Source organism: Elephas maximus, chromosome 1, assembly GCF_024166365.1.
Source record: "Elephas maximus indicus isolate mEleMax1 chromosome 1, mEleMax1 primary haplotype, whole genome shotgun sequence".
Classification (NCBI taxonomy): domain Eukaryota; kingdom Metazoa; phylum Chordata; class Mammalia; order Proboscidea; family Elephantidae; genus Elephas; species Elephas maximus.
The window spans coordinates 242,899,141-242,923,725 of NC_064819.1; the positions used below are offsets into that span (position 1 = coordinate 242,899,141).

Sequence of the window (24,585 nt, forward strand, 5' to 3'; positions counted from 1 at the left end):
CATCTGAGCTGAAGCAGTTGTGTGGGCATATTTCACACGGCTCAATTATCAGGTTTACGACATTTTCATGCCTTCTATTCCATGTTTATTTTGTCAGTTACATTCTTCCCAAAGTGATGATAGATGGTTTATTTTCAAAAGGAGGTTTCAAATTTGTGGCCACATACTAGAATTTTTTTCTAACTTGAATAATGTTACTCTATTTGTATTTTGTTTTAATTGTTTCTTTCCTTTTCTCTCCAATTCCGAAGTCAACAGTTCTTTATACCACCTTTGATGAGGTGAGTAGCTAAACTTGTAAGGTATCTCGAAACACAGAAAATGTTCTGTTCTTTTAAAATATGAACTAAAACACAAAATTAAAGGCCAGCCATTATTCATAAGGTTACAGGAAAATGTTGATAGCAATATAAAACAAAAACAAAAGAGCTTATTATAGAATTAGGTATAGTTTTCAGGCTAATTTTGAGACATTATTCATCTAGTTTCTAAAGCTATAGAAGCTCAAAGTTGGAAAATGCCAAGACGTACTAACATCACTGGCTATAAATATTTAGAGGCTTACATTTTAGATTTTGGGTTGGCCCTACTTTTTGCAGGTGAAATGTACATCAACGACTTTGCTGTGGGTATATGGTATACACTGATGCATATAATCTGTGAACGCGGGTGATCAAGTCATCACTTCAGGGAATTACTGTTCAAAATACTGGTAATCACCCACTGCGGGTACAGACCTTGTATGTGTAATCCTGGGGAGTGATCCTGTGTGCCCTAAAGCATGACACCAAAGACCTAGCCTCTGGGAAGAAATGAAGGGAAGGTCCTTACGTAGGTGTCTGGGCACTGGATCGTTGTTCCTGTAAGGTAACTGGGCAGGTGGGGGTGAATTAAAGAAGGAGCCTGCTTGTCGGCAGCGGTCTGCTGTTACATGAATAAAACTTGGACTTTGTGCTGGGAGGGGTAAGTCAGTGTGTTTAGTGTGGTCACATCTATAGGGGGCGGGTCAGGGTGGTTGGTCCTAAAGTCCGTGGTGAGTTAAGTGACTTAGGAAGTGACTCTGGTATGTCCTGGTATATATCTGTATGTATATATGTAAATTATGTACGTATGGCCTATGTGTGTACCTGTGTATGTGTTTATAATCACATTTATGTTTGTTCACAGAATAGTAAAATCCAGATGTGAAATTTAGCACTGCTCTTCTCTCATAGAAATTTTACAAGTTTTAAGTATGTTTCTTAGTCATTATACTGGTTAAGAAAAGTTTTCCTGGCTAGGTGTTTGCTGTGTTTTTAAGACTGCCCATTTATCTAATTTTCTCAGGCTTACGGAACATGTTACACCAGAGGTGTGGTATCCCGAGTTCTCTGTGTGTCTGTGCGCATGTGCATGTGCGTGTGTACTAATTAATCAGTTCATTTATTCTTGGTGTTTTAGATCTTGGCAAAAGAGTTAAACGATGGTAAAATGAATCAACTTCCACTTCTCCTTGGGGAGCCTACCATGGTAAAGTATTAGGTATCTTCCAGTCTGGTATTTTTCCATCTGTGGGGACATTAGCACCTCTCCACAGGGAAGCTAATTTTGGCTTTGTCATATGCTCAGGAAAATACTTCTGAACCACTCCTCTGCTTATCACTTACATGTAAAGAAATCTTTTAAGTTTGGCTTTTGCTTCTTTTTTTTATTTTTAGGATCTTCTGTTGGATTTGTGTTTTTCTAATAACCATTTAAAAAGCACTCTGTGGACTTTAGAGAAAAGGCCTACACTTTTTTTTTTTTTTTAATTACCGCTAGTTGCCGACTTTTCCCATCTTCTGGATGTCCGTAGAGTAGGAGGTGGCATCAGAATTCAGGGCTGTGGAAGGAGCTGACTGAACAGAGCTGGAGGATCTGGTTCCCGTTCTGCTCTGTGACATTCCTCGCTTCCCTGAGCTCCCTAGGCGTCCTGTCTGCATTCCTAAAATAAGACGCTCATCCTTGCTCCTTCCCACCTCGAATCTCTAGCTCACCGTCCACTGGCCACTTGCCATCCAGCAGGGTCTGAGCCTTCTCTCTGCCGCCTGTGTTCGGGTGTCTGGGATGGTTGTTGGAAGGGAGAGCACTTGTCATCGGGCTTCAGATGGTGAAAGCCAGACCAAAAAGGGCACATTCAGAGAGAGTATCCAGGAGACGGGAATTGCGAGGGCCGCTAACCAAAAGGTCAGCAGTTCAAATCCATCAGCCACTTGGAAACCCTGTGGGGCATTCTACTCTGTCTTTATAGGGTTGCTGTAAGTTGGAATCGACTCCATGGCAGCTGGTTTGGTTTGGTTTTTTTGTGTTCACATGAGAAGAGTTGGTTTGCACCTGTGGTCAGCCTCATTCTCTGTGGAGGAAGATGTGAAGGACAACCAGCCCCACCCCGTGGTCCTTTCACCCTTTGTGGCTGGTCCTCAGAACCTTCCCAGTTCCCTGTCAGTCCTGCCAAGGTGGCCACTCAAGTCAGAAAGAGCACAGCTTCAGGGAGGCCTGATTCCAGCCAAGATACCTGCTGTTCCTGCTGCCAGGAATTCCCACCCCTTCCCCCCAAGTTCATGTGCTTCAGTCTGTCTGCTCCTCCGGGATGCCTGCTCTGACAGATGTTCCCAAAAACACCTTTCTTGTCATTTTCAAGCCCCTTGTTCGTTCTTTTTTTGTTTCCATAGCCCTACCACTTCCTGACTGTATCTCTGTCTGTGTGCACCCCACTGTAGATCCACTCCATGAGGCAGCGACCTGCTTTCTCCCGTCACCTACGACAGCCTTGGTGTGTAGTGTGTGCCCAGTAAACACTCAGGGCCATTGAGTGGACAGTTAACACCGCGCAGAGTCGTTAATTTCATGACAGTGAATACAATAATGAGCATGAAGCACCAGAAAGTAAGATGTGAAGTTGTTCTGTGACTCCTGCTAACAAAATGTTTTCTTGTTCACTGTCTGAAGGAATTTCTCTGGGACTTCTTGAACCATCAGGAAGGTCCCCGTATAAGAGACCGTTTAAGCCACGGGGAGGTCAACTTAAATGAATTTCCAGAAGAAACAGCAAAGCAGTTGCTTGCATTTTCCACTGTGCTTTTACTCAGGTTCACCAGTGGAGATGTAGTGTCAGAGTTTAAGGTCAGTACAGGGAAGGGAGGGGTCATGTCTTCCCCCTCTTAGCTGTGCATTTTCAGATGTAACTCACCCTTCATCCACTTCTGCATTAATTCACCTGAGCCGCAGTCTCACCATCAGAAGCAGTAACTGTGGGTCGATTAATTGTACTCACCTGCTCACGGTCCATAACAATGCAGTACGTGTTCCTTAAGCTCGTCTGAAATGGCTTAACCCAGTTCTTAAGAATGCATCTACCTTTGTGCCAGGGTATTGAGAATCAAATAATAAATTATAAAATAGGATTAACCAAATACTAGATAAATTTTTAAAATGTCTTTTAAATTGTTGTGGGTGGGGTATTTGCATCTACCAATAAACTGTAGTTGTTTTCTTTTAAAATAAGTAATTTTGTTTGGAATTTTTGTTATTGACATTTTAGCTTTTTTCAGGTTTACATATAACAACTGTTACAAAAATTGTCTAAAAGTTAAGCAACATAGAAAAATTAATGTAGAACAGTTAATGTGGGAAGAGGACAGAGTGGTCTTTGTAACTTATCGTTTTTAACTAGCTTCATTTGAAAGCCATTTTGCTGGTTATGATTGACTACCATGCCAAACCTACTGTACTGAAGAGCCCTGCCTTGTTATAGCCGCATAGAATAGACTTATTTGTTACAGCCAAATAGAGCTCTTTGAAGGAGATCAAGGGAATTGAGACTCTTAAATGGCTTGTAATTCAACAGAAGAAAACTAGAAACCTAGCCAAAAGTCACAATAACTAAACTCATTTCTCTTTTTTTCTAAACTAGGAAAAAGCAGCAATAAAACCATTGATGAGCGTCACAGAAGGCTATAGTTCTCGCTTTCATCCAGCTTCTCAGCTAAAAAAGCAGGTGTGCAGGAGTCGGGGTCAGGGAGAGGGTCTGGAGAGGGTCCAGAGGGGTTCCGGGAGAGGATCTGGAGAGGGTCCGGAGGGGGCCTGGGAGAGGGTTGGAAAGAGGAGAGGGTCTGGAGAGGGTCTGGGAGAGGGTTGGGAACGGGTCAGGAGAGGGTCTGGAGAGGGTTGAGAGAAGTTCTGGAGAGGGTTTGGGAGAGCATCTGGAGAGGATCCATGAGAGGGCCAGGAGAGGGTTGGGAGAGGGTCTGGAGAGGATCCACAAGAGGGCCTAGAGAGGACCTGGGAGAGGGTCTGGAGAGGATCCAGGAGAGGGTCGGGAGAGGGTCTGGAGAGGATCCAGGAGAGGACCCAGGAGAGGGCTGAGGAGAAGGTTGGGAGAAGGTCTGGAGAGGATCCATGAGAGGACCCGGGAGAGGGCTGGGCAGAGGTGTGAAGCTGAGCATCTCTGGTGGTGGTGGTCGGCCAGAGGTGAATCCACACTGTTGGGCTTTTGCTCAGTCAGCACGTCTGGCTTGCTGCTGAGTTGTGTCACCTGGGCTAGGGACTCAGCCTTGCTGGGCATGGGGCTCACGTCTTGAGGTTAAAAGCGATGACAGTATTTGCTTCCTAGTGCATTACTAGTATTAAATGGACGTATTACCTGGTCGACACCTTCTGTTGTCATACTCCCAGCTAGCCAGGGCTTACCTCTTGCTGTCAAGTTGGCTCACAGTGCCCTGATGGGTGTCAGAGCAGAACTATACTCTGTAAGGTTTTCAATGGCTGGTTTTTTGGAAGTGCATCAGCAGGCCTTTCTTCTGAGGTGCCGCTGGGCAGACTTGAACCTCCAACCTTTTGGTTAGCAGCCAAGCTCTTAGACCACTGTGACACCAGAGCTCTAATATTGACATTAGGGCATAGGGAGCACTGGTGGCACAGTGGCTAAGAGCTCAGGCTGCTAACCCAAAGGTCGGCAGTTCTGCAGTTTGGCAGTTCAAATCCACCAGTCATTTCTTCGAAACCTATGGCGCAATTCTGCGCTGTCCTTTTGAGTCGCTACGAGTCGAGATCAACTCAACAGCAATGGATTTTTTTTTTTAGTATATTGCAGTAAAAACAAGTCTTAACATTTTGGTAACATAAAGATAATACAATACGTAAATACATTTGTAGAAATGAATTAGAGCTAGTATGTATTCAAATGCTTCTAGCCACATGTTATCAGCATATTATAAAAACCAGAATAACTTTGATTTTAAATTCACAGTGTTTGCTGATTTCTTCCATTTGAAGTCCCACTTTACAACATTCTCGTACATTTATCCAGCACCTTTGTGAAGAAAAGTTTCATTTCATAGTGATGCCATCAAGTTGTTTTCAGTGAAATAATGGTGTATTGCAATTGAAATATTAATTTTCTTCCTGCTAGTTGTTATGATGCTGGAAGATATGCCACTGGTATTACAAATACCAGCAGGGTCACCCATGGTGGACAGGTTTCAGCAGAGCTTCCAGACTAAGACAGACTGGGAAGAAGGACCTGGTGGTCTACTTCTAAAAAAATTGGGCTGTGAAAACTTTATGAATAGCAGCAGAACACTGTCTGGTATAGTGCAGGAAGATGAGCCCCTCAGGTTGGAAAGCACTCAAAATAAGACCGGGAAAGAGTTGACCATAATGACGTGGGTGGAGTCAAGCTTTTGGGACTTTCATTTGCTGATGTGGCAAAACTCAAAATGAGGAGAAACAGCTGCAAACATCCATTAATAATTGGAAGATATGGAATCTGTGAAGTATGAATCTAGGAAGATTAGAAGTCAAAAACAAAACGGAACACAAAGATGTGTTCTAGGCATTAGTGTGCAGAAATGAACTGATATTGACCATTTTGAAGCAGACAATCATATAGTATACAGTGCCAGGAATGACAGATTGAAGAGGAATGGCATCACATTCACGTTCAAAACGACATTTCAAGATCTATCCTGAAGTACAGCTCTGTCAGTGGATACTATCCATATGCCTACAAGGAAGACCAGTTAATGTGACTGTTATTCAAATTTACACACCAGCCACTAATGGCAAAGATGAAGAAATTGAAGATTTTTATCAACTTTCGCAGTATAAAATTGATCAAACATGCAGTAAAGATGCATTGGTAAGTACTGGTGATTAGAATTCAAAAGTTGTAAACAAAGAACGTTGTAAACAAAGAAGAAGGATCAGTAGTTGGAAAATATGGCCTTGATGTCAGAGACCACATGACAGAATTTTACAAGACCAATAACTTCTTTATTGCGAATACCTTTTTTCCAATTACATAAATGGCGAGTATATACCTGGACCTTGCTGGATGGACTACATAATCAAATCAACTACATCTGTGGAAAGAGACCGTGGAGAAGCTCAATATCATCAGTCATAACAAGGCCAGGGGCCAGCTGTGGAACAGACCGTCAACTGCTCATTTGCAAGTTCAAGATAAAGCTGAAGAAAATTAAAACAAGTCCATGAGAGCCAAAATACAACCTTGAGTATACCCCACCTAAATTTAGAGACCATCTCAATGATAGATTTGATGTGTCGAACACTAATGACAGAAGACCATATGAGCTGTGGAATGACATCAAGGACATCATACATGAAGCGAGCGGTCATTAAAAAGACAGGAAAGAAAGAAAAGACCAAAATGGATGTCAGAAGAGACTCTGAAACTTGCTTTTGAAGATAGAATAGCTAAAGTGAGTGGAAGAAGTGATGAAGTGAGAGAGCTGAACAGAAGATTTCAAAGGGTGGGTTGAGAAGACAAGCTATTATAATGAAATGTGCAAAGACCTGAAGTTAGGAAATCAAAAAGGAAGAGCACACTTAACATTTCTCAAACTGAAAGAACTAAAGAAAAAAAATTCAAGCCTCAAGTTGCAGTATTGAAATATTCTGTGTTTCAAAAAAGCATCAAAATAAGATGGAATATACAGAATCACTGTGCCAAAAACAATAGATTGACATTCAGCCATCTCAGGAGGTAGCATTTGATCAGGAACCAGTGGTACTGAAGGAAGAGGTACAAGCTGCACTGAAGGCATTGGCAAAAAACAAGGCTTCAGGAATTAACAGAATACCAGTTAAGATATTTCAACAAAGGGATGCAGCACTGGAGGTGTCAAGAAATTTGGAAGACAGCTTCCTGGCCAACTGACTGGAAGTCGTTCTTGTTTAGGTGCCGTCGAGACAGTTGTGACTCATAGTGACCCTGTTTACAACAAAACAAAACACTGCCCGGTCCTGCGCCATCCCCACAATTGTTATGCTTGAGCCCGTTGTTGCAGCCACTGTGTCAGTCCATCTTGTTGAGGGTCTTTCTCTTTTTTGCTGACCCTCTACTTTACCGAGCGTGATGTCCTTCTCCAGGGACCGATCTGTCCTGACAATATGTCCAGAGTATGTAAGACATAGTCTCACCATCCTTGCTTCTAAGGAGCATTCTGGTTTTGCTTTTTCGAAGACAGGTTTGTTCATTCTTTTGGCAGTCCATGGTATATTCAATATTCTTCGCCAACACCACAATTCAAAGGCATTGATTCTTCTTCTGTCTTTCTTATTCATTGTCCAGCTTTTGCATGCTATATGATGCAATTGAAAATACCATGGTTTGGGTCAGGCACACCTTAGTTCTAAAAGTGACATCTTTGCTTTATAACACCTGAAAGAGATCTTTTGCAGCAGATTTTCCTAAGGGAATACGTTGTTTGATTTCCTGACTGCTGCTTCCATGGCTGTCGATTGTGGATCCAAGTAAAACGAAACCCTTGACAACTTAAATCTTTTCTCCGTTTATCATGATGTTGCTCATTGGTCCAGTTGTGAGGATTTTTGTTTTCTTTATGTTGGGGTGCAATCCATACTGAAGGCTATGGTCTTTGATCTTCATTAGTAAGTGCTTCACGTCCTCTTCACTTTCAGCAAGCAAGGTTGTGTCATCTGCATAACGCACGTTGTTAAGGAGTCTTCCTCCGATCCTGATGCCCCAACTGTCTGGAAGAGATCCACATATGTACCCATTCCAAGGAGAGGACATCCAACAAAACCCAGTAATTGTAAAGCAATATTATTAATATCACACTCAAGTAAAATTTTTTGGAAGATAATTTAAAAATGGTTGGAGCAGTACATTGACAGGGAACTACCAGGAAGCCAAACTGGATTCAGAAGAGGACGTGGAATGAGAAATTATCGTTGCCGATGTCAGATGGATCTTGGCTGAAAGCAGAAAATAGCAGAAAGGTGTTTACCTGTGTTTCAGTGACAACACAAAGGCATTCACATGTGTGGACCGTAACAAATTATGGACAACATTGTGAAGATTGATATTCCAGAACCCACCATTGTGCTCATGCTGAACCTGCACATTCACCAAGAGGCAATTGTTCAGACAGATCAAGAGGATACCACATGGTTTAAAATCAGGAAAGGTGTGCATCAGGGCTGTGTCCTCTCAGTAACTCAGTCTGGATGCTGATCAAACAATCCGAAAAGCTAGGCTACATGAAGAGGAACCCAGCATGAGGATTGGAGGAAGACACATTAACAGCCTTCGATATGCAGATGACACAACCTGTACATAGAACAAGAGATACTCAAACAGAACAAGGGAACACTGCATGGTTTAAAATCAGGAAAAGTGTGCATGAGCGTTGTATCTTCTCACCATACTTAGTCTGTATGCTGAGGAAGTAATACAAGAATCTGGACTATATGAAGAATGGGGCATCAGGATTGGAGGAAGACTCATTAGCAACCTGCGTTATGCAGATGACACAACCTTGCTTGCTGAAAGTGAAGAGGACTTGAAGCACTTACTAATGAAGATCAAAGACCATAGCCTTCAGTATGGATTGCACCCCAACATAAAGAAAACAAAAGTCCTCACAACTGGACCAATGAGCAACATCATGATAAATGGAGAAAAGATTGAAGTTATCAAGGGTTTTATTTTACTTGGATCCACAATCAACATCCGTGGAAGCAGCAGTCAAGAAATCAAACGACATATTTCTTTAGGAAGATCTGCAAAAGATCTCTTTCAGGTGTTAAAAAGCAAAGATATCACTTTGAGAACTAAGGTGCGCCTGACCTAAGCCGTGGTATTTTCACTTGCTCATATGTATGTAAAAGTGGATAATGAATAAGAAAGACCGAAGAAGAAATAATCCATTTTAATCATGGTGTTGATGAAAAATACCGAATATACCATGGACTGCCAGAAGAATGAACAGATCTGTCTTGGCAGGAGCACAGCCAGAATGCAATTACAAGCAAAGATGGTGAGATTTCGTCTCACATACTTTGGACATGTTGTCAGGAGGGATCAGTCCCTGGAGAAGGACATCATACTTGGTAATGTAGAGAGTCAGTGAAAATGAGGAAGACTCTTAAGAGGATGGATTGACACAGTGTCTGCAGTAGTGGGCTCAAACATGGTAACGATTGTGAGGACGGTGCAGGACTGGGCAGTGTTTCACTCTTTCATACATGGGGTAGCTAATAGTTGGAACTGACTTGACAGCATCTAACAAGAACATCAAGTTCCTTGTGTTTGGTAACATTTCAGTTTGTGAGGTATATGTGAAATTTAAACATGTAAGTACAAACAATGTGCGATAGTACATTTAAATTGAGATTGAATGTAAGAATGGAATCATCAAAAATTTATATGCTGTGGGAAGGGTAAGTCATTAGCTAGATAGTAACCCATTGCATTCAAGTCAGTTCCAACTCACAGAGTCCCTATAGGACAGAGTAGAACTACCCCATAAGATATCCAAGGAGTGGCAGGTATTTTGGCTAGCAGCCGAGCTCTTAACCAATGTGCCAAGTGTTAAGTTTGGCAGAGGAAAAGACAGCACACAGTGTAGGTGAAGTTTGCACAGGTTGACCAAGGCAGAGTTATAGAAGCTTCCTAGACACATCCAAACACCTTGAGGGACCGAGTTTTTGGGGCTCAGGGCTGGGGACCATAGTCTCAGGGGACATCTAGGTCAATTGGTGTAACATAGTTCATAAAGAAAATGTTCCCCATCCTACTTCGGTAAGTCGTGTCTGGGGTCTTAAAAGCTTGCGAGTGCCGTTTAAGTACATGTATTGGTCCCAGCCTGTCTAGAACAAAGAAGAATGAAGAAAACCAAAGACAGGGAAAATATTAGTCCAAAGTACTAGTGGATCACATAAACCACAGCCTCCAACAGCCTGAGACCAAAAGAACTAGATGGTGCCTGGGTACCACCACCAACCATTCTGACAGGGATCATAATGGAGGCTTCCAGACACGGAAGAAAAATGTAGAACAAAATTCAAATTCACAGAAAAAGATCAGACTTACGGGTCTGACAAAGCCTGGAGGAACCCCCCGAGATTTTGGCACCCAACACACTGCTATCTCAGAACTGAAGCCACTCTCAAAGTCCACCTTTCAGCCAAAGATTAGACAGACATACAAAACAATAACACACGTGAGGAACATGCTGCTTAGATCAACTGAGCATATGAGATCAGGTGGGTAGTACCTGCCAAGAAGTAAAGACAAGAAGGCAGGAATGGACAGGAAAACTAGGTGAGTGGACTTAGGGAACTTGGGGTAGAAAGGAAAGAGGAAAAGAGCAAACACAAAGCTGGGATTGCAGCCAATGTCGTAAGACAACTGTGTACATTTTTGAATGAGAAACTAAAAAAAAAAAAACTAGTTTCCTTGTAAAGATTTAATTCACATAAAGAACATTGAGGTAGCATTCTTATTTTTGTTCATTAAACACTTTAATTTTAGAAAATTATATCCTTTTCTATTTCTTGAGTTTAAATATCACACTTATAAAACGTGAACAGTGTAGGTTTAAAGTATTTATACCTGACAGATTTCCATTCACACAAAACTCTGTTCAGAACTCGATGCAGGTTAACCTGCTCTTTGAGATTTCTGACCATGAGTGTTCCCAGCCGTCAAGTGCTTCTTACGTCTGTGGTAGGCACAGCTCCCGTTGCCCTGAGAGGTCGAGCAGGGAGCAGAAGTCGTGACCTCTGGCCTGTGGGTCGTCTCTCGTCACAGCCGTACACGTCCTTGCCAGCCGTGTGCCAGAGAAGCATCTCGTGTACACGGCGCCAGATGCAAATCAAAGAGCGGTCCGGTGGTCTTGCTTACAACTTAAAATATTGTTGATCCAAGAATAGCAGAGCTGAAAAAAAAAATAATAAAGCTATTTCAGTTCTGGTTCAGAAAAGCATTTTTTTCAATTCAGGTGTCAGTTTTACTGGCGAAATTTTTGAGGTTTTTCATTTTTGGTTCCGTCCCTGTTCGAAATCCTGTTTTAAAAAGGCAATTTCCTAGGGGGCTTTTTAGACACATCTGTACCAATTTAAAGTTGTGTATTCTGGAAGGTTAATTGTAAAATCTTTAAAAATAGCGAAATGCCTCCTTCTCAGGTGCTGAACTGTGAGGAAAGCGTCCACAGCTGGCCTGCACTTCCGGTGCTGGAAGAATGTGTTCCGGAAGCAGCCAGGTGTGTTCCACCTGAGGCTGGTGTGAGAGGGTGCTGTCAGGGACAGTTAACTTTACAGTTTCTCCTGTGACCAGCCTGCCAGAGGCAGAATGCTGAGGTGGACTTGAGAAGCTGCAGACTGGGGTGGATGGTGGGAGGGGCAGGAAGTGAAGGGCTGTCTGACTGTCCATCTCAGGCACAGCACAGGACGAGAGGCCCGTTTGTGGGGAAGATGGGCCTGGCTCAGAAGAGCAGTGAGGAAAGAAACCAGTGAGGCCTAGAGCCCCTGTGGACTCAGCTTAGGAGGCTCCTGCCTTATCTCTTACCAACAGAGTCCACTGCTTTCAGCAGATATGCCTGTTGTTTTTACCACTGCTTCTGTGGTGGCATCTCGTCTTACATTTGGGGTCTGTGATGGGTCTTATCTCACATTTGGGGTCTGTGATGGCACCTCTCATTTTACATTTGGGGAAACTAAATTGCAGATGAAGTGCTTTGCTCAGTGAACCATTAAAATTAACACTATTTTTCATTGGCCTGATATGGACATATTAATTTTTGTTATTTATCTTTAAATATTTTCTATGTTTCAGGTCAGAAGGTCAATTTGAAACAAATGCCTGCAGCTCTTTAATTATAAAAATTATGTCTGAGCTGTGCCCTCACATACCTGGGTGTCACAGTGATTTTGATAACTTGGATTGTCTTCCTACCGAGAGGTAAGTCTCAGGATGTTTTGAGAGTTGTGAAAGTATTGATTAACCAAATTAGGAACGTAAACATAGCCATTTTCTGTTTTTTCAATTGTATTATTTGGTAGTAGCATTGGAATTCCACTGTTACTGCCCCTAAGAAGAATTATTGTTATATGTACCAGTAGGTAAGCTTTGATAATATTTGGTGTGCCTTGGTGTCTAGAGAAACACACCAAACACAGTTCGTTGGGTGCAGTTAGCATGCATGTGATTAATACCTGCCTGTGTGACAGGTGTTCCAGCAGACCTAAGTATAATAATACACATGTTGGTTGTCAAAGGTGCTCAGAGTCACTGTGTAATCTGCAGGTGGTCCCAGGTGCTCAGGGCACTCTGCGGCACATCTATGCCCACTTTGTACTGCCCCCGAGTTGTTCTTGAAGTGGTTGCTGTGCTCCGAAAAGTCTGCGCACGGTGCCAGCAAGTGTCCGACCAGGTCGTCTCCTCCGCGGAGCTGCGGCACCAGCACTGGATGGAGAAGACCCTGCGGTCTCGGCAGAGGCAGAACTACCTGCGCATGTTGAAGAGGTGTGGAGTCCATGTTTTGGGGAAGCCCTCTGGGACAGGAAGTTACTTAGCGAGGCAGGTTTTTAAAATTCTTACCCCAGGAGATACTGATCTTGAGGGGAAGTTATGGTACCTATTATAGTAAAACCTGCGAAAGTCGGAACCTGTCGGAGACAGAAAACTCAAATATTTTCCACTTACAGAGAGTGATAGAAAAGTGGGAAGACTGCACCCTGACAAAGGTGGAAAACTCACGAGACCTGGACAAACAAGGCAGTCCTGTCGAGCTCTGGCTCTCACAGGTTTTACTGTACGGGTAGTCCTTGACTTACAACTTGTTGTAACCTGAATACAACAACCAAATTTGCAATTTTTTTTTGTGTGTATCTTACTGTTAGTGTGCACAACGTACAAAGTCACAGACTATGATTTACTGATGTTACCATTCTGAGACGTTCAGTTGCAGATGCCAAAGATTGGATTTATAAATATACTGATCATAAAAGCAACAATAATGAAAACTTAAACCAACTGAACGACAGAGTCTTCGGAATGGAACCGTCGTGAGTCGGGAACTACCTGTATTTTAAAATCATGCTTGCGGCTCTGGTATATGAGAATAAAATACAGATCTAGCCACACAAGTGAATATTACGTTTAAAATATAGCAGCAGATTAACGTCAGTGCGTGAGCATGGCAGAAACCCTAGTGGCGTAGTGGCTGAGTTTGGCTGCCGACCAAACGGTTGGCAGTTTGAATCTGCCAGGCGCTCCTTGGGAACCCTATGGGGCAGTTCTACTCTGTCCTATAGGGTCCCTGTGAATTGGAGTTGACTTGATGCACTGGGCTGGGTTGGCTTTTGGTGGGTTTTTAGCTTACAGTGTGTTTGTGAATGTGCTGCATCCCTAAGAAATGACCATTTTTTACAAATTTCTAGGATTTGTGTGCCGAGTGGTGTCTGTGTTTCTAAGCTGCTAGTAGGCGCTCCTGCTTGCCTCCCACCAAGACTGTGCCCGGTCTGCATGCTCACCAGCAGCTTGTGATGCCCTTCCTGAGACAGGGTGTATTTTTAGGTCTCTGCTAGTTTCCTGGGAAGGATATCTTACTTTGGCGTTTCTTTGGCTCCTGGCAATGTTGGGCCCACTTTCACGTTTAAGCCATTTGAATTCCGCTTCTTGTGAATGCCCTGTGCTGGGTGTCAGATTGTAGGATGGATGATGTCCACCTATGAGTGGACATCTGAGAGAGTACTGATCAGAAAAGGTCCAGAAACCACACCAGGTGACAACTGAAGGGCCTTGGGAACAGAGGGTGTGTGGGAACAAAGGATGCCAAGGGGAATGGCTGGACAGCTGTCGTATGAGATAGCACAGAGAGGTCTTTCCAGAGGTTTTAAAAACATGGAGACAAGAGCAGAGAACGGAGCTGTAGGTCTTTGGCCTGCTCACAGCAGGTAACTGGGAAGGAAGAAGAGTCAGGAGTGGGATGGAGAAGGGTGAGTCAGACACGTGGACACAGAGCCAGTGTGGGATAACTGAGAACATGACAGAGATGGAGAAGGATAGGTCAGACAGTTGAACACAGAGCCAGTGTGGGGCACTGAGAACATGACACAGAGGGAGAAGGACAGGTCAGACATTTGGACACAGATCCAGTGTGAGGTGCTGAGAACCTGACAGACGGAGAAGGATGGGTCAGACACGTGGACACAGAGCCAGTGAACATGACAAACAGAGAAAGGTGGGTCAGACACGTAGATGCGGAGCCAGTGTGGGGTGGCTGAGACTGAGGGACACCCAGGTACCTGTAGTGGTAGGAAGGCACCCCGTAAGGTGAGTGAGAAAACCCGTGTCCTCAGGGTGATGAAGCACAACCACCTTCACTCCCTAAGAGTGGCCTGCTGGTGGGGGAGGCAGACCTGGGGCTAGCGTGGTCAGAAAATGCCGTGTGTGTGCCACACCCCTCTGAGAAGGTTGGAAAATTCTGCTGGCTAGGTAGGACATTGTTTTCCTCATGAGAAGGGGAAATATTTATGCTTACAGAGTTTTTGTTTATCTCTTTTCAGCATTAAACTTCTGTCCCCTGTCCTTTACCTGATTTTATTGTTCCTTGCACTGGAATTGGTCAACGTTCATGCTGTTCAAGGAAAAACTGCCGGTGAATATCAGCAGTATTTGAAGTAAGTATGCCATGCTTACAGAAAATGAGACCTGTTTTGGTGATTTTACATCCTTTTAACCCCTGCTGGTCATTTCCTCAGGCGACTTTTTAACCCCCAGGCCTGGATTGGCCCTTCAGTGTCCTCTCCCACCATATCAGTGGCCAGTAAGTTTGTAAATGTTTAACACTGACAGCAGTACAGTCACATTTCAGAAAACTAAGTCTGGCTTAAACACGACTCCTCCCAGAATTCCTCCTCCTTTGTGTAATGATAACACAGAGCTGCAGATCGGATTTGGATTTTGTGTGGAATTGCTTTGCTAGCCTGAGGATTCTGTCCGATGGTCAGTGGTGTCCAGGTGTAATCTCTTGGCCATCTCAGGCTGTGCTGTGTCTTTGCCTTCAAGTCCAGGTGTGTCCAGGAGTAATCTCCTGGCCATTTCAGGCTGTGGTACACCTTCACCTTCAAGTCCAGGTGTGTCCAGGAGTAATCTCCTGGCCATCTACGGCTGTGTTGCAGTTTCAGCTTCAAGTCCAGGTGTGTCCAGGTGTAATCTCCCAGCCATACCAGGGTGTGTCTCCACCTTCACTTTCAATGCCAGGTGTGTCCAGTGTAATCTCCTGGCCATCTCAGGTTGTGCTGCTTCCCTTTGCTGTCAAGCCCACTAGGACAATTCGGAAGCCTCCATGTTGAAAGGGTTTAAGACCAAATTTGCTTTTCATGACCATTTTCAGATTCAGGACATTTGCCTTTTCTGACCACCTGGATCCAGGTGTGGGAGCTGTATGACACTGGTTTCAAATGGACGGTATACAGGATGGTCGGCTGTGTGGGTGCTCCGTGGAGCTTCGTGTGGGAGGGCAGCTGCCCCTCACTTCAGGGGGTTTGCTGCCACGACTTCCGTGAAATCCTAGGTGTTTGAGTTGGTTTCCAGCAGTGTTTTGCCCGCAGCGGGTGTTTCAAAGCTTGACAGAATAGGTGGAAATCTGATGCTGGCGTGTTATGGAAAGGACTGTGGCGCTCAGACGAGAGCAGCAAAGTAGGCTGCAGGTGCAAACGTTGGCTCCGGAGGCATTCTCACCCTTGGCATTGTGAACATTTGGGGCCGAACCATTCCCCGTGAGGAGCTGTGTTGTGCACTGTAGAACACTGACATTCAGAAATGGCGCAGACATTGCCAGGTGTCCTCTGGAGGAAGAAATGGCCCCCAATTGAGAACCTGGTCTAGATGGAGCATCCGTGGTGGTTTTATTGTGTTAGTCTTTAAAATTCTCTCTAGGTCTGAAATTTTTCAAAATAAAAAAGTTGGGGACAAATTGTGATCTATATGGGAAACTTTGGGGAGAACATGGAAAAAGTAAAAGTTGCGTGTATCCCCATCGGTCTCAGTAACCCCTCATAACATTTTGGTGAAGATCCTCGAGGAAAGACTAACAAGCAGTAGTGGCCCGGAAGTGGACTGTGTGTCCTACGAAATGATAGCTCTCCATCACAAGGCGAGAAGCCAGGTGTGTTCAGAGGACATGGAGATAGCTCTCCATAACAAGGGGGAGAAGCCAGGTGTGCTCAGAGGACATGGAGATAGCTGTCTATCACAAGAAGCCAGGTGTGTTCAGAGGACATGGAGATAGCTCTCCATCACAAGGAGAGAAGACAGGTGTGTTCAGAGGACATGGAGATAGCTCTCCATCACAAGGGGAGAAGATAGGTGTGTTCAGAGGACATGGAGATAGCTCTCCATCACAAGGGGAGAAGCCAAGTGTGTTCCGAGGACATGGAGATAGCTCTCCATCACAAGGGGAGAAGCCAGGTGTGTACCGAGGACATGGAGATAGCTCTCCATCACAAGGGGAGAAGCCAGGTATGTTCAGAGGACATGGAGATAGCTCTCCATCACAAGGAGAGAAGCCAGGTATGTTCAGAGGACATGGAGATAGCTCTCCATCACAAGGGGAGAAGCCACGTATGTTCAGAGGACACGGAGATAGCTCTCCATCACAAGGGGGAGAAGCCAGGTGTGTTCAGAGGACATGGAGGTGCACTGTCCACAGGACCCTAGGTGGGGTAAGGTTGTTTGTTCCTCAAATGTATGAGGCCCTGCACGCCTGTTGGATCAAGGTGGCCTCTAAACCCTGTCTGAAATTAAGCTCTGTGACCTAGAAAAATTGTGTCTGGATTATGAGAATGTGTGTAAGAGGCATTTGGATTTTGTAAGCTTGGGTTGGGACCATGCACCTCCCATGCAAGAGATCTGAGTTCGATTCCTGCCCAGTGCACCTCACACCCACCCACCACCTGTCTGTCAGTGGAGCTGTGTGTGTTGCTGTAATGTGGAACAGGTTTCAGCAGATGTTCCTGTCTCGGGTGGACTAGGAAGAGGCCTGGCAGTCTGCTTCTGACAGTCAGCCATTGAGAACCCTGTCATCAAAGCAGTCTGACTCACAGCCCGTACCCTATCATCACAGGAGTCTGACCCACAGCCCAAACCCTATCATCACAGCAGTCTGACCCACAGCCAGTACCCTATCATCACAGCAGTCTGACCCACAGCCAGTACCCTATCATCACAGCAGTCTGACCCACAGCCCGAACCCTATCATCACAGCAGTCTGACCCACAGCCCGAACCCTATCATCACAGCAGTCTGACCCACAGCCAGTACCCTATCATCACAGCAGTCTGACCCACAGCCAGTACCCTATCATCACAGCAGTCTGACCCACAGCTGGTACACTATCATCATCTGACCCACAGCCCGTACCCTATCATCACAGCAATCTGACCCACAGCCCGTACCCTATCATCGTCTGACCCACAGCCCATACCCTGTCATCACAACTGTCTGACCCACAGCCCATACCCTCTCATCACAGCAGTCTGACCCACAGCCCGTACCCTCTCATCACAGCAGTCTGACCCACAGCCCGTACCCTATCATCACAGCAGTCTGACCCACAGCCAGTACCCTATCATCACAGCAGTCTGACCCACAGCTGGTACACTATCATCATCTGACCCACAGCCCATACCCTATCACTGTCTAACCCACACCCGGTACCTTATCATCACAGCAGTCCCACCCACAGCCTGAACCCTATCATCACAGCAGTCCGACCCACAGCCCGTACCCTCTCATCACAGCAGTCCGACTCACAGCCCGTACCCTATCATCACAGCAGTCTGACCCACAGCCCGTACCCTATCATCACAGCAGTCTGACCCACAGCCCGTACCCTATCATCACAGCAGTCTGACCCACAGCCCGTACCCTATCATCACAGCAATCTGACCCACAGCCCGTACCCTATCATCGTCTGACCCACAGCCCATACCCTGTCATCACAACTGTCTGACCCACAGCCCATACCCTCTCATCACAGCAGTCTGACCCACAGCCCGTACCCTCTCATCACAGCAGTCTGACCCACAGCCCGTACCCTATCATCACAGCAGTCTGACCCACAGCCAGTACCCTATCATCACAGCAGTCTGACCCACAGCTGGTACACTATCATCATCTGACCCACAGCCCATACCCTATCACTGTCTAACCCACACCCGGTACCTTATCATCACAGCAGTCCCACCCACAGCCTGAACCCTATCATCACAGCAGTGCGACCCACAGCCCGTACCCTCTCATCACAGCAGTCCGACTCACAGCCCGTACCCTATCATCACAGCAGTCTGACCCACAGCCCGTACCCTATCATCACAGCAGTCTGACCCACAGCCCGTACCCTATCATCACAGCAGTCTGACCCACAGCCCGTACCCTATCATCACAGCAGTCTGACCCACAGCCCGTACCCTATCATCACAGCAGTCTGACCCACAGCCCGTACCCTATCATCACAGCAGTCCAACCCACAGCCCGTACCCTATCATCACAGCAATCTGACCCACAGCCCGTACCCTATCATCGTCTGACCCACAGCCCATACCCTGTCATCACAACTGTCTGACCCACAGCCCATACCCTCTCATCACAGCAGTCTGACCCACAGCCCGTACCCTCTCATCACAGCAGTCTGACCCACAGCCCGTACCCTCTCATCACAGCAGTCTGATCCACAGCCCGTACCGTATCATCACAGCAGTCTGACCCACAGCCCATACTCTCTCATCACAGCAGTCTGACCCACAGCCCGTACCCTCTCATCACAGCAATCTGACCCACAGCCCGTATCCTATCATCACAGCAGTCTTACCCACAGCCCGTATCCTATCATCACAGCAGTCTGACCCACAGCCCATACCTTATTGATCACAGCAGTCTGACCGACAGCCCATACCCTATCGATCACAGCAGTCTGACCCACAGCCCGTACCCTATCACTGTCTAACCCACACCTGGTACCCTATCATCACAGCAGTCCGACCCACAGCCCATACCCTATCATCACAGCAGTCTGACCCACAACCCATACTCTCTCATCACAGCAGTTTGACCAACAGCCCGTACCCTCTCAGCTCAGCAGTCTGACCTAGAGCCTGTACCCTCTCATCACAGCAATCTGACCCACAGGTCGTACCCTATTATCACAGCAGTCTGACCCACAGCCCGTACCCTCTCATCACAGCAGTCTGACCCACAGCCCGTACCTTGTCATTGTCTGACCCACAGCCCGTACCCTCTCATCACAGCAGTCTGACCCACAGCCCACACCCTATCGATCACAGCAATCTGACCCACAGCCTGTACCCTATTGATCACAGCAGTCTGACCCATGGCCCGTACCCAATCGATCATAGCAGTCTGACCCACGGCCCATACCCTATCTATCACAGCAGTCTGACACACAGCCCGTACCCTATCATCACAGCAGTCTGACCCACAGCCCGTACCCTATCATCACAGCAGTCTGACCCACAGCCCATACCCTATCATCACAGCAGTCTGACCCACAAACCATAGTCTCTCATTACAGCAGTCTGACCCACAGCCCATACCCTGTCATCACAGCAGTCTGATCCACAGCCCATACCCTATCATCACAGCAGTCTGACCCACAGCCCGTACCCTATCATCACAGCAGTCTGACCCACAGCCCATACCCTATCGATCACATCAGTCTGACCCACAGCCCGTACCCTATTGATCACAGCAGTCTGACCTACGGCCCGTACCCAATCGATCATAGCACTCTGACCCACAACCCATAGCCTATCGATCATAGTACTCTGACCCACAGCCTGTACCCTCTCATCACAGCAGTCTGACCCACAGCCCATACCCTCTCATCACAGCAGTCTGACCCACAACCCATCATGGTGACGGTGTAGGACTAGGTAGTGTTTTGTTCCATTGTGCATGGAGTTGCTACAGGTCGGGCTGACTCAAGGGCAGCTAACAACAGCTGCCTTTCAATGGGCACTCAGGTCTCTGAAGGCATTTACAGTTTAGTTTTTTTGTGTTTCTTTTTTTTTGTATTATCTTATTTCCATTTTGTGTTGGTTTCTTTTTCTTGAATCGTCAGACAAAAATTACGTGGAGTTTTCTTCAGGAGTAATTCCAATACCGAACAGAGGGCATTAGCATCATCGCTGCATTTTGTAGTGGAATGAGGAGAGAAATTAATTTATTTTTTCTCTTCAAACAGGTTCTTAAAGTCAGTCTTGCAGTACACTGAGAACCTGGCAACTTACACCAGCCAGGAGAAAAACAAATGGAATGAAACCATCAGCCTTACTCATGGAGCATTATTGAAAATTTGGACTTTTAGTGAGAAGAAACAAATGTTAATACATTTAGCCGAGAAATCCACAAATAAAGTAGTCTTCTGAAAACATGTGTAAGTCAAAGTGCTTTTGGTTATAACAGAAAACCCCCCTTAGATAGACTTCCACAGCATGTAAACTTAGGCAGGGTGTGTTCCAGGGTTCAAGTCTGTTCCTGTGACATTTTTGATTTGCCCTTCCTTGGTTGCTGACCTGAGCCTCAGGCTGCTTTCCTCCGTGGTGACATACTGTCCAGAGGAAGAAAGTGCGTCCTACTCAGAAATATGTGGCTATACCCTTAACTGGCCATGTGGTCACTCTTGAGAAAAAACAAAAACCTCTGTACCCAGGATACTGCCTAGCTGCATTGTTCCAGGTGACCCTCCTCCCTGAGTCTGCACTCCTGCCGCTCTGTTGAACCAGTCATTGTGGCAAGGAGAGGGCCTGTGCCCCTGGCTTAGGCCAATCTCTGCTCATCCCTGGAGCTGAGGATAGGGTCAACAGTGCAAATCTCAGGGGCAGGAGGTAGGGAGAGGGAAATAGGAATGGCAGGGTTGGGTGGATTGTGGAAGCGGCTGGGCTTGTCCAACAGCCAGGGTTTTGCTGAGAGAGCAGAAGCCATTCTCTGTGTTTTGGATGGATGGATGGACGGACGACGAATAGGTGGGTGGGTAGCTGGATGAATGGATGGATGGATAGAGAGCTGCCATTGAGTCGAGTTTGACTCAAGACGGTTTTATGTGCAACAGAACGAAATGTTACCTGGTCTGGTGTCGTCCTCAAGGTCGCTGGCATGTTCAAATTCATCATAGCATCTATTGTGTGATCCATTTCACTGAGTCTCCTTCTCCCTTGGTGGCTCTCTACTCTGCCAGACGTGTTTTCCCCCTGCAGTTGATCCATCCTGAGTCTCCTTCTCCCTTGGTGGCTCTCTGCTCCGCCAGACGTGTTTTCCCCTGCAGCTGATCCATCCTGGTGACATACCCAAAGCAAGCGGGTCGGACAGTGCTCTGCTGTGAGATTTCCACTGGCTGATTTTTGGAAGTAGGTCACCAGGTCTTTCTTCCTAGTCTGGAAGCTCAACTGAGACCTGTTCGCCGTGAGCGACTCTGCTGGTATTTGAAATACTGGTGGCGTAGCTTCCAGCCCCAGAACAATGCACAGGCCACCACAGTACAACAAGCTGACAGACAAGTGGTGGACGTATTCTGGGTTGGAAGAGCTCAATATAGGAACTGGCAGAGTGGAGGGGCGAGTACCAGGGAAGCCACCATTCATAATTTCAGCTGCAAGAATCAAAGCCGGGGGTCTTCAGGAGCTACTGGGAAGCCACTGGAACTCTCTACAATACCTGGAAGCTCCCACTACCTGTTTGAGTTGGCAGCTGCAGTAAAGCAGGTTCTCCTGGTGAAATCTCGGGAAGCTGTGTGAACCTCACACCTGCCTGTGCGTTTGGCTGCAGCTGCCCTCAGTGGAGGATGGCCTCTCTTCTCTCCCACCTCCCACATCTCTGATCTGCACTGGACAAGGAATATAACCTGAGGTGTGTATCTCTGGCTTCTCTGCCGCCAGAGGTCCATGTAGAGGAGACCTGGGGGGTGGCACGTAACGGTAGCATCTCACAGTCCATCTCCCCTCTGTCAGCCCAGCACTCCCCACCCCACTTTTCTTTTTTAAACTAAACTGGGCAAAGGCAATAACAACATCGTGCTCTGCCTAACGTGATGCACTTCCTCTCCTGCAGTTGAAGGTGTGCACGTCCTCTCCCCAGAAGTGGAGGCACGAGGCCCCCACACCCCCATACCAGTGTACCCATCTCTGAGGAATGTTCTTTCCTTTTATGGCACAGTCCAATCTCCCTCTGAGGTGCTCCACGCTAAAAAACAAACATACAAAAAAAAAAAAAACATTGTCATTGAGTCGATACCAACTCATAGTGACCTTATAGGACAGAGTAGAACTGCACTGTGGGGTTTCCAAGGAGTGGCTGGTGGGTTTGAACTGCCAACCTTTTAGTTAGCAGCCAAGCTTTTAACCATGGTGCCACAGGAAGGGAAAAAAAGAATTGACTTTTTATATATTCATCAATCAATGAAAAACATGCAGAACTACTATATACCTTGTTTTTGCACCTAATGATTTGGCAGAAGTTGGTATTTAAGAATTCTTCTTCTACCCATTCCATGTTATTTTGTCCTCAGCCACTTAGCTCTGTTGGTTGTGGTTCTTCACGTGGTAGGTTGACCCAAACCTCATGCTTGCAAGGTCTTTCTCATTAGAAGTCTTGTTTTGGGTTAACTGTAGTTCTCCGTTGACTTACCACTGGACAAGGGAATACTGAGAGGTTTCCCCCTTCTGTGGTAGCAGTACTGACTTATCACTGGACGAGGGAATACCGAGAGGTTCCCCCATTTTGTAGTAGCAGTGCGGCCTTATCACTGGATGGGGGAATACTGAGAGGTTCCTCCTTTTGTGGTAGCAGCACCGACTTATCACTGGACGAGGGAATACTGAGAGGTCCCCCCTTTTGTGGTAGCAGCACTGTTTCCCCAAGAGAATCAGGAGCAGTCACCCCAAGCACAGCAAACTTCCTTGTCTGTTGGTCACTGACACGAGGAGTCCCAAGTAGCCAGGTGGCAGGCTTAGCTTGCAGGTCAGTGGAACACCTTTGTGGAAGCATCCTGTATTTGGGAATGAAGACATCTAAACCGGCAGAGTCCAAACTGAGACGAGAATACAGAGTGTTGCTAGTGGATCATGAGAGTGTAGTGAGGGGAAGCATTCCCACTTCACGTGCTGCTTGACCTGTGTGTTCTGACCATGGGAAAAGCTTTAACACGTGTTGGCTGATGTTCAGACCCTGAGGCACTTTATTGGATAGCACCCTAACCCCACGAGGTGTTACCAGTTGAGATCATAAATCTTCGGGAGGCCATACCACCATATTACCAAGCTAGCTGCTCTCAAGTAATGGAGTACATACTAAGACCAATATCTGCCATGGACTTCATGGCTGTACTGCTGCTGTAAAATGAACCCCCTAGAAGCGATGCTGTGAGTAGCCATTACAGTGAGTAAGGCCTTCTCCAAGTCCATTGACAGTGGTGCTGGCAGAAGCATAGTGGGCAAAGAAGACAAAACTATTTTCGGAGTGAGGGTCTGTTTCAGTGAGGAAAAATCACTGCACCGTCTATAATGGAAGAAGTTCAATGTAATCAGCCTGACACCAGGTGGCTGGCTGTTCTTTCTGGATAATTTTTCCATCCTAGGAACCCTATTGGTCTCTGCTGTTAGCAGACTGGACGTTTAACTGTGGGCCATAGCCAGATCAGGCTTGGTGAGAGGAAAGCCGTATTGTTGAAGCCATTATGACCTCCTTTCCTGCTGCCATGGCTACTTTGCTTATGAGACTTGAGCAAGGGCTGGGGTGGCTGGAGAGAGGCTGACACCCACCTGATTATTGACAACATTCTCTGCAGTGTTTGCCAATGGAGCATTCACTGGGATACAAATATCCTCACAATCTGCTCATTCAAGAGGTCTAACCCTTCCCTCTTCCTTGTCTTTGTCAACAATTAAGATACCACTCGTGGCCAATTTTCCTTTTGTGTTGCTTCCAAGACCCTGACAACCCAGCCAAACTAACTGTTACCCATTGTCCATACCTGTGGCCATCTCTCCTTCCAGGCAAAGTGAACAACCAGTTGTGGTACTTGAAGATATGCCACCTGGTGGGGTGTCTCTCCCCACTGTCTCTAGGGCCATCATTGAGTGGGCTGTCAAGCTGCTACCTTTCTTTCACCTTTACTTAAGGCAGCTTGTTGCAGGAAACTCCATGAGATCATGGGAACAAGAGGACAGAGAGATGGCAGTGCAATGCTGTGGGTGCCATGAGAATCTGAAGTGTTAGCT

At 46.2% G+C, this 24,585-nt stretch overlaps 1 protein-coding gene across 6 annotated transcripts in view; it reads left to right on the forward strand.

The window, feature by feature from the left end:
• The window catches only part of ERMARD (ER membrane associated RNA degradation), a 37,172-nt gene extending 16,425 nt beyond the window's left edge, over nucleotides 1–20,747 (forward strand). For 5 of the 6 annotated variants that reach the window (XM_049905950.1, XM_049905929.1, XM_049905920.1 and 2 more), the window contains 9 exons: nucleotides 252–281; nucleotides 1,441–1,509; nucleotides 2,968–3,141; nucleotides 3,932–4,015; nucleotides 11,473–11,549; nucleotides 12,122–12,247; nucleotides 12,593–12,865; nucleotides 14,857–14,970; nucleotides 20,556–20,747. In XM_049905950.1, coding sequence (XP_049761907.1) covers nucleotides 252–281; nucleotides 1,441–1,509; nucleotides 2,968–3,141; nucleotides 3,932–4,015; nucleotides 11,473–11,549; nucleotides 12,122–12,247; nucleotides 12,593–12,865; nucleotides 14,857–14,970; nucleotides 20,556–20,739 — 1,131 coding nt within the window. In that variant the 3' untranslated portion in view covers nucleotides 20,740–20,747. The remainder of the gene's footprint in view (nucleotides 1–251; nucleotides 282–1,440; nucleotides 1,510–2,967; nucleotides 3,142–3,931; nucleotides 4,016–11,472; nucleotides 11,550–12,121; nucleotides 12,248–12,592; nucleotides 12,866–14,856; nucleotides 14,971–20,555) is intronic. The other variant, XM_049905961.1, reaches the window with a different exon arrangement.
• Nucleotides 20,748–24,585: the final 3,838 nt, after the last annotated feature.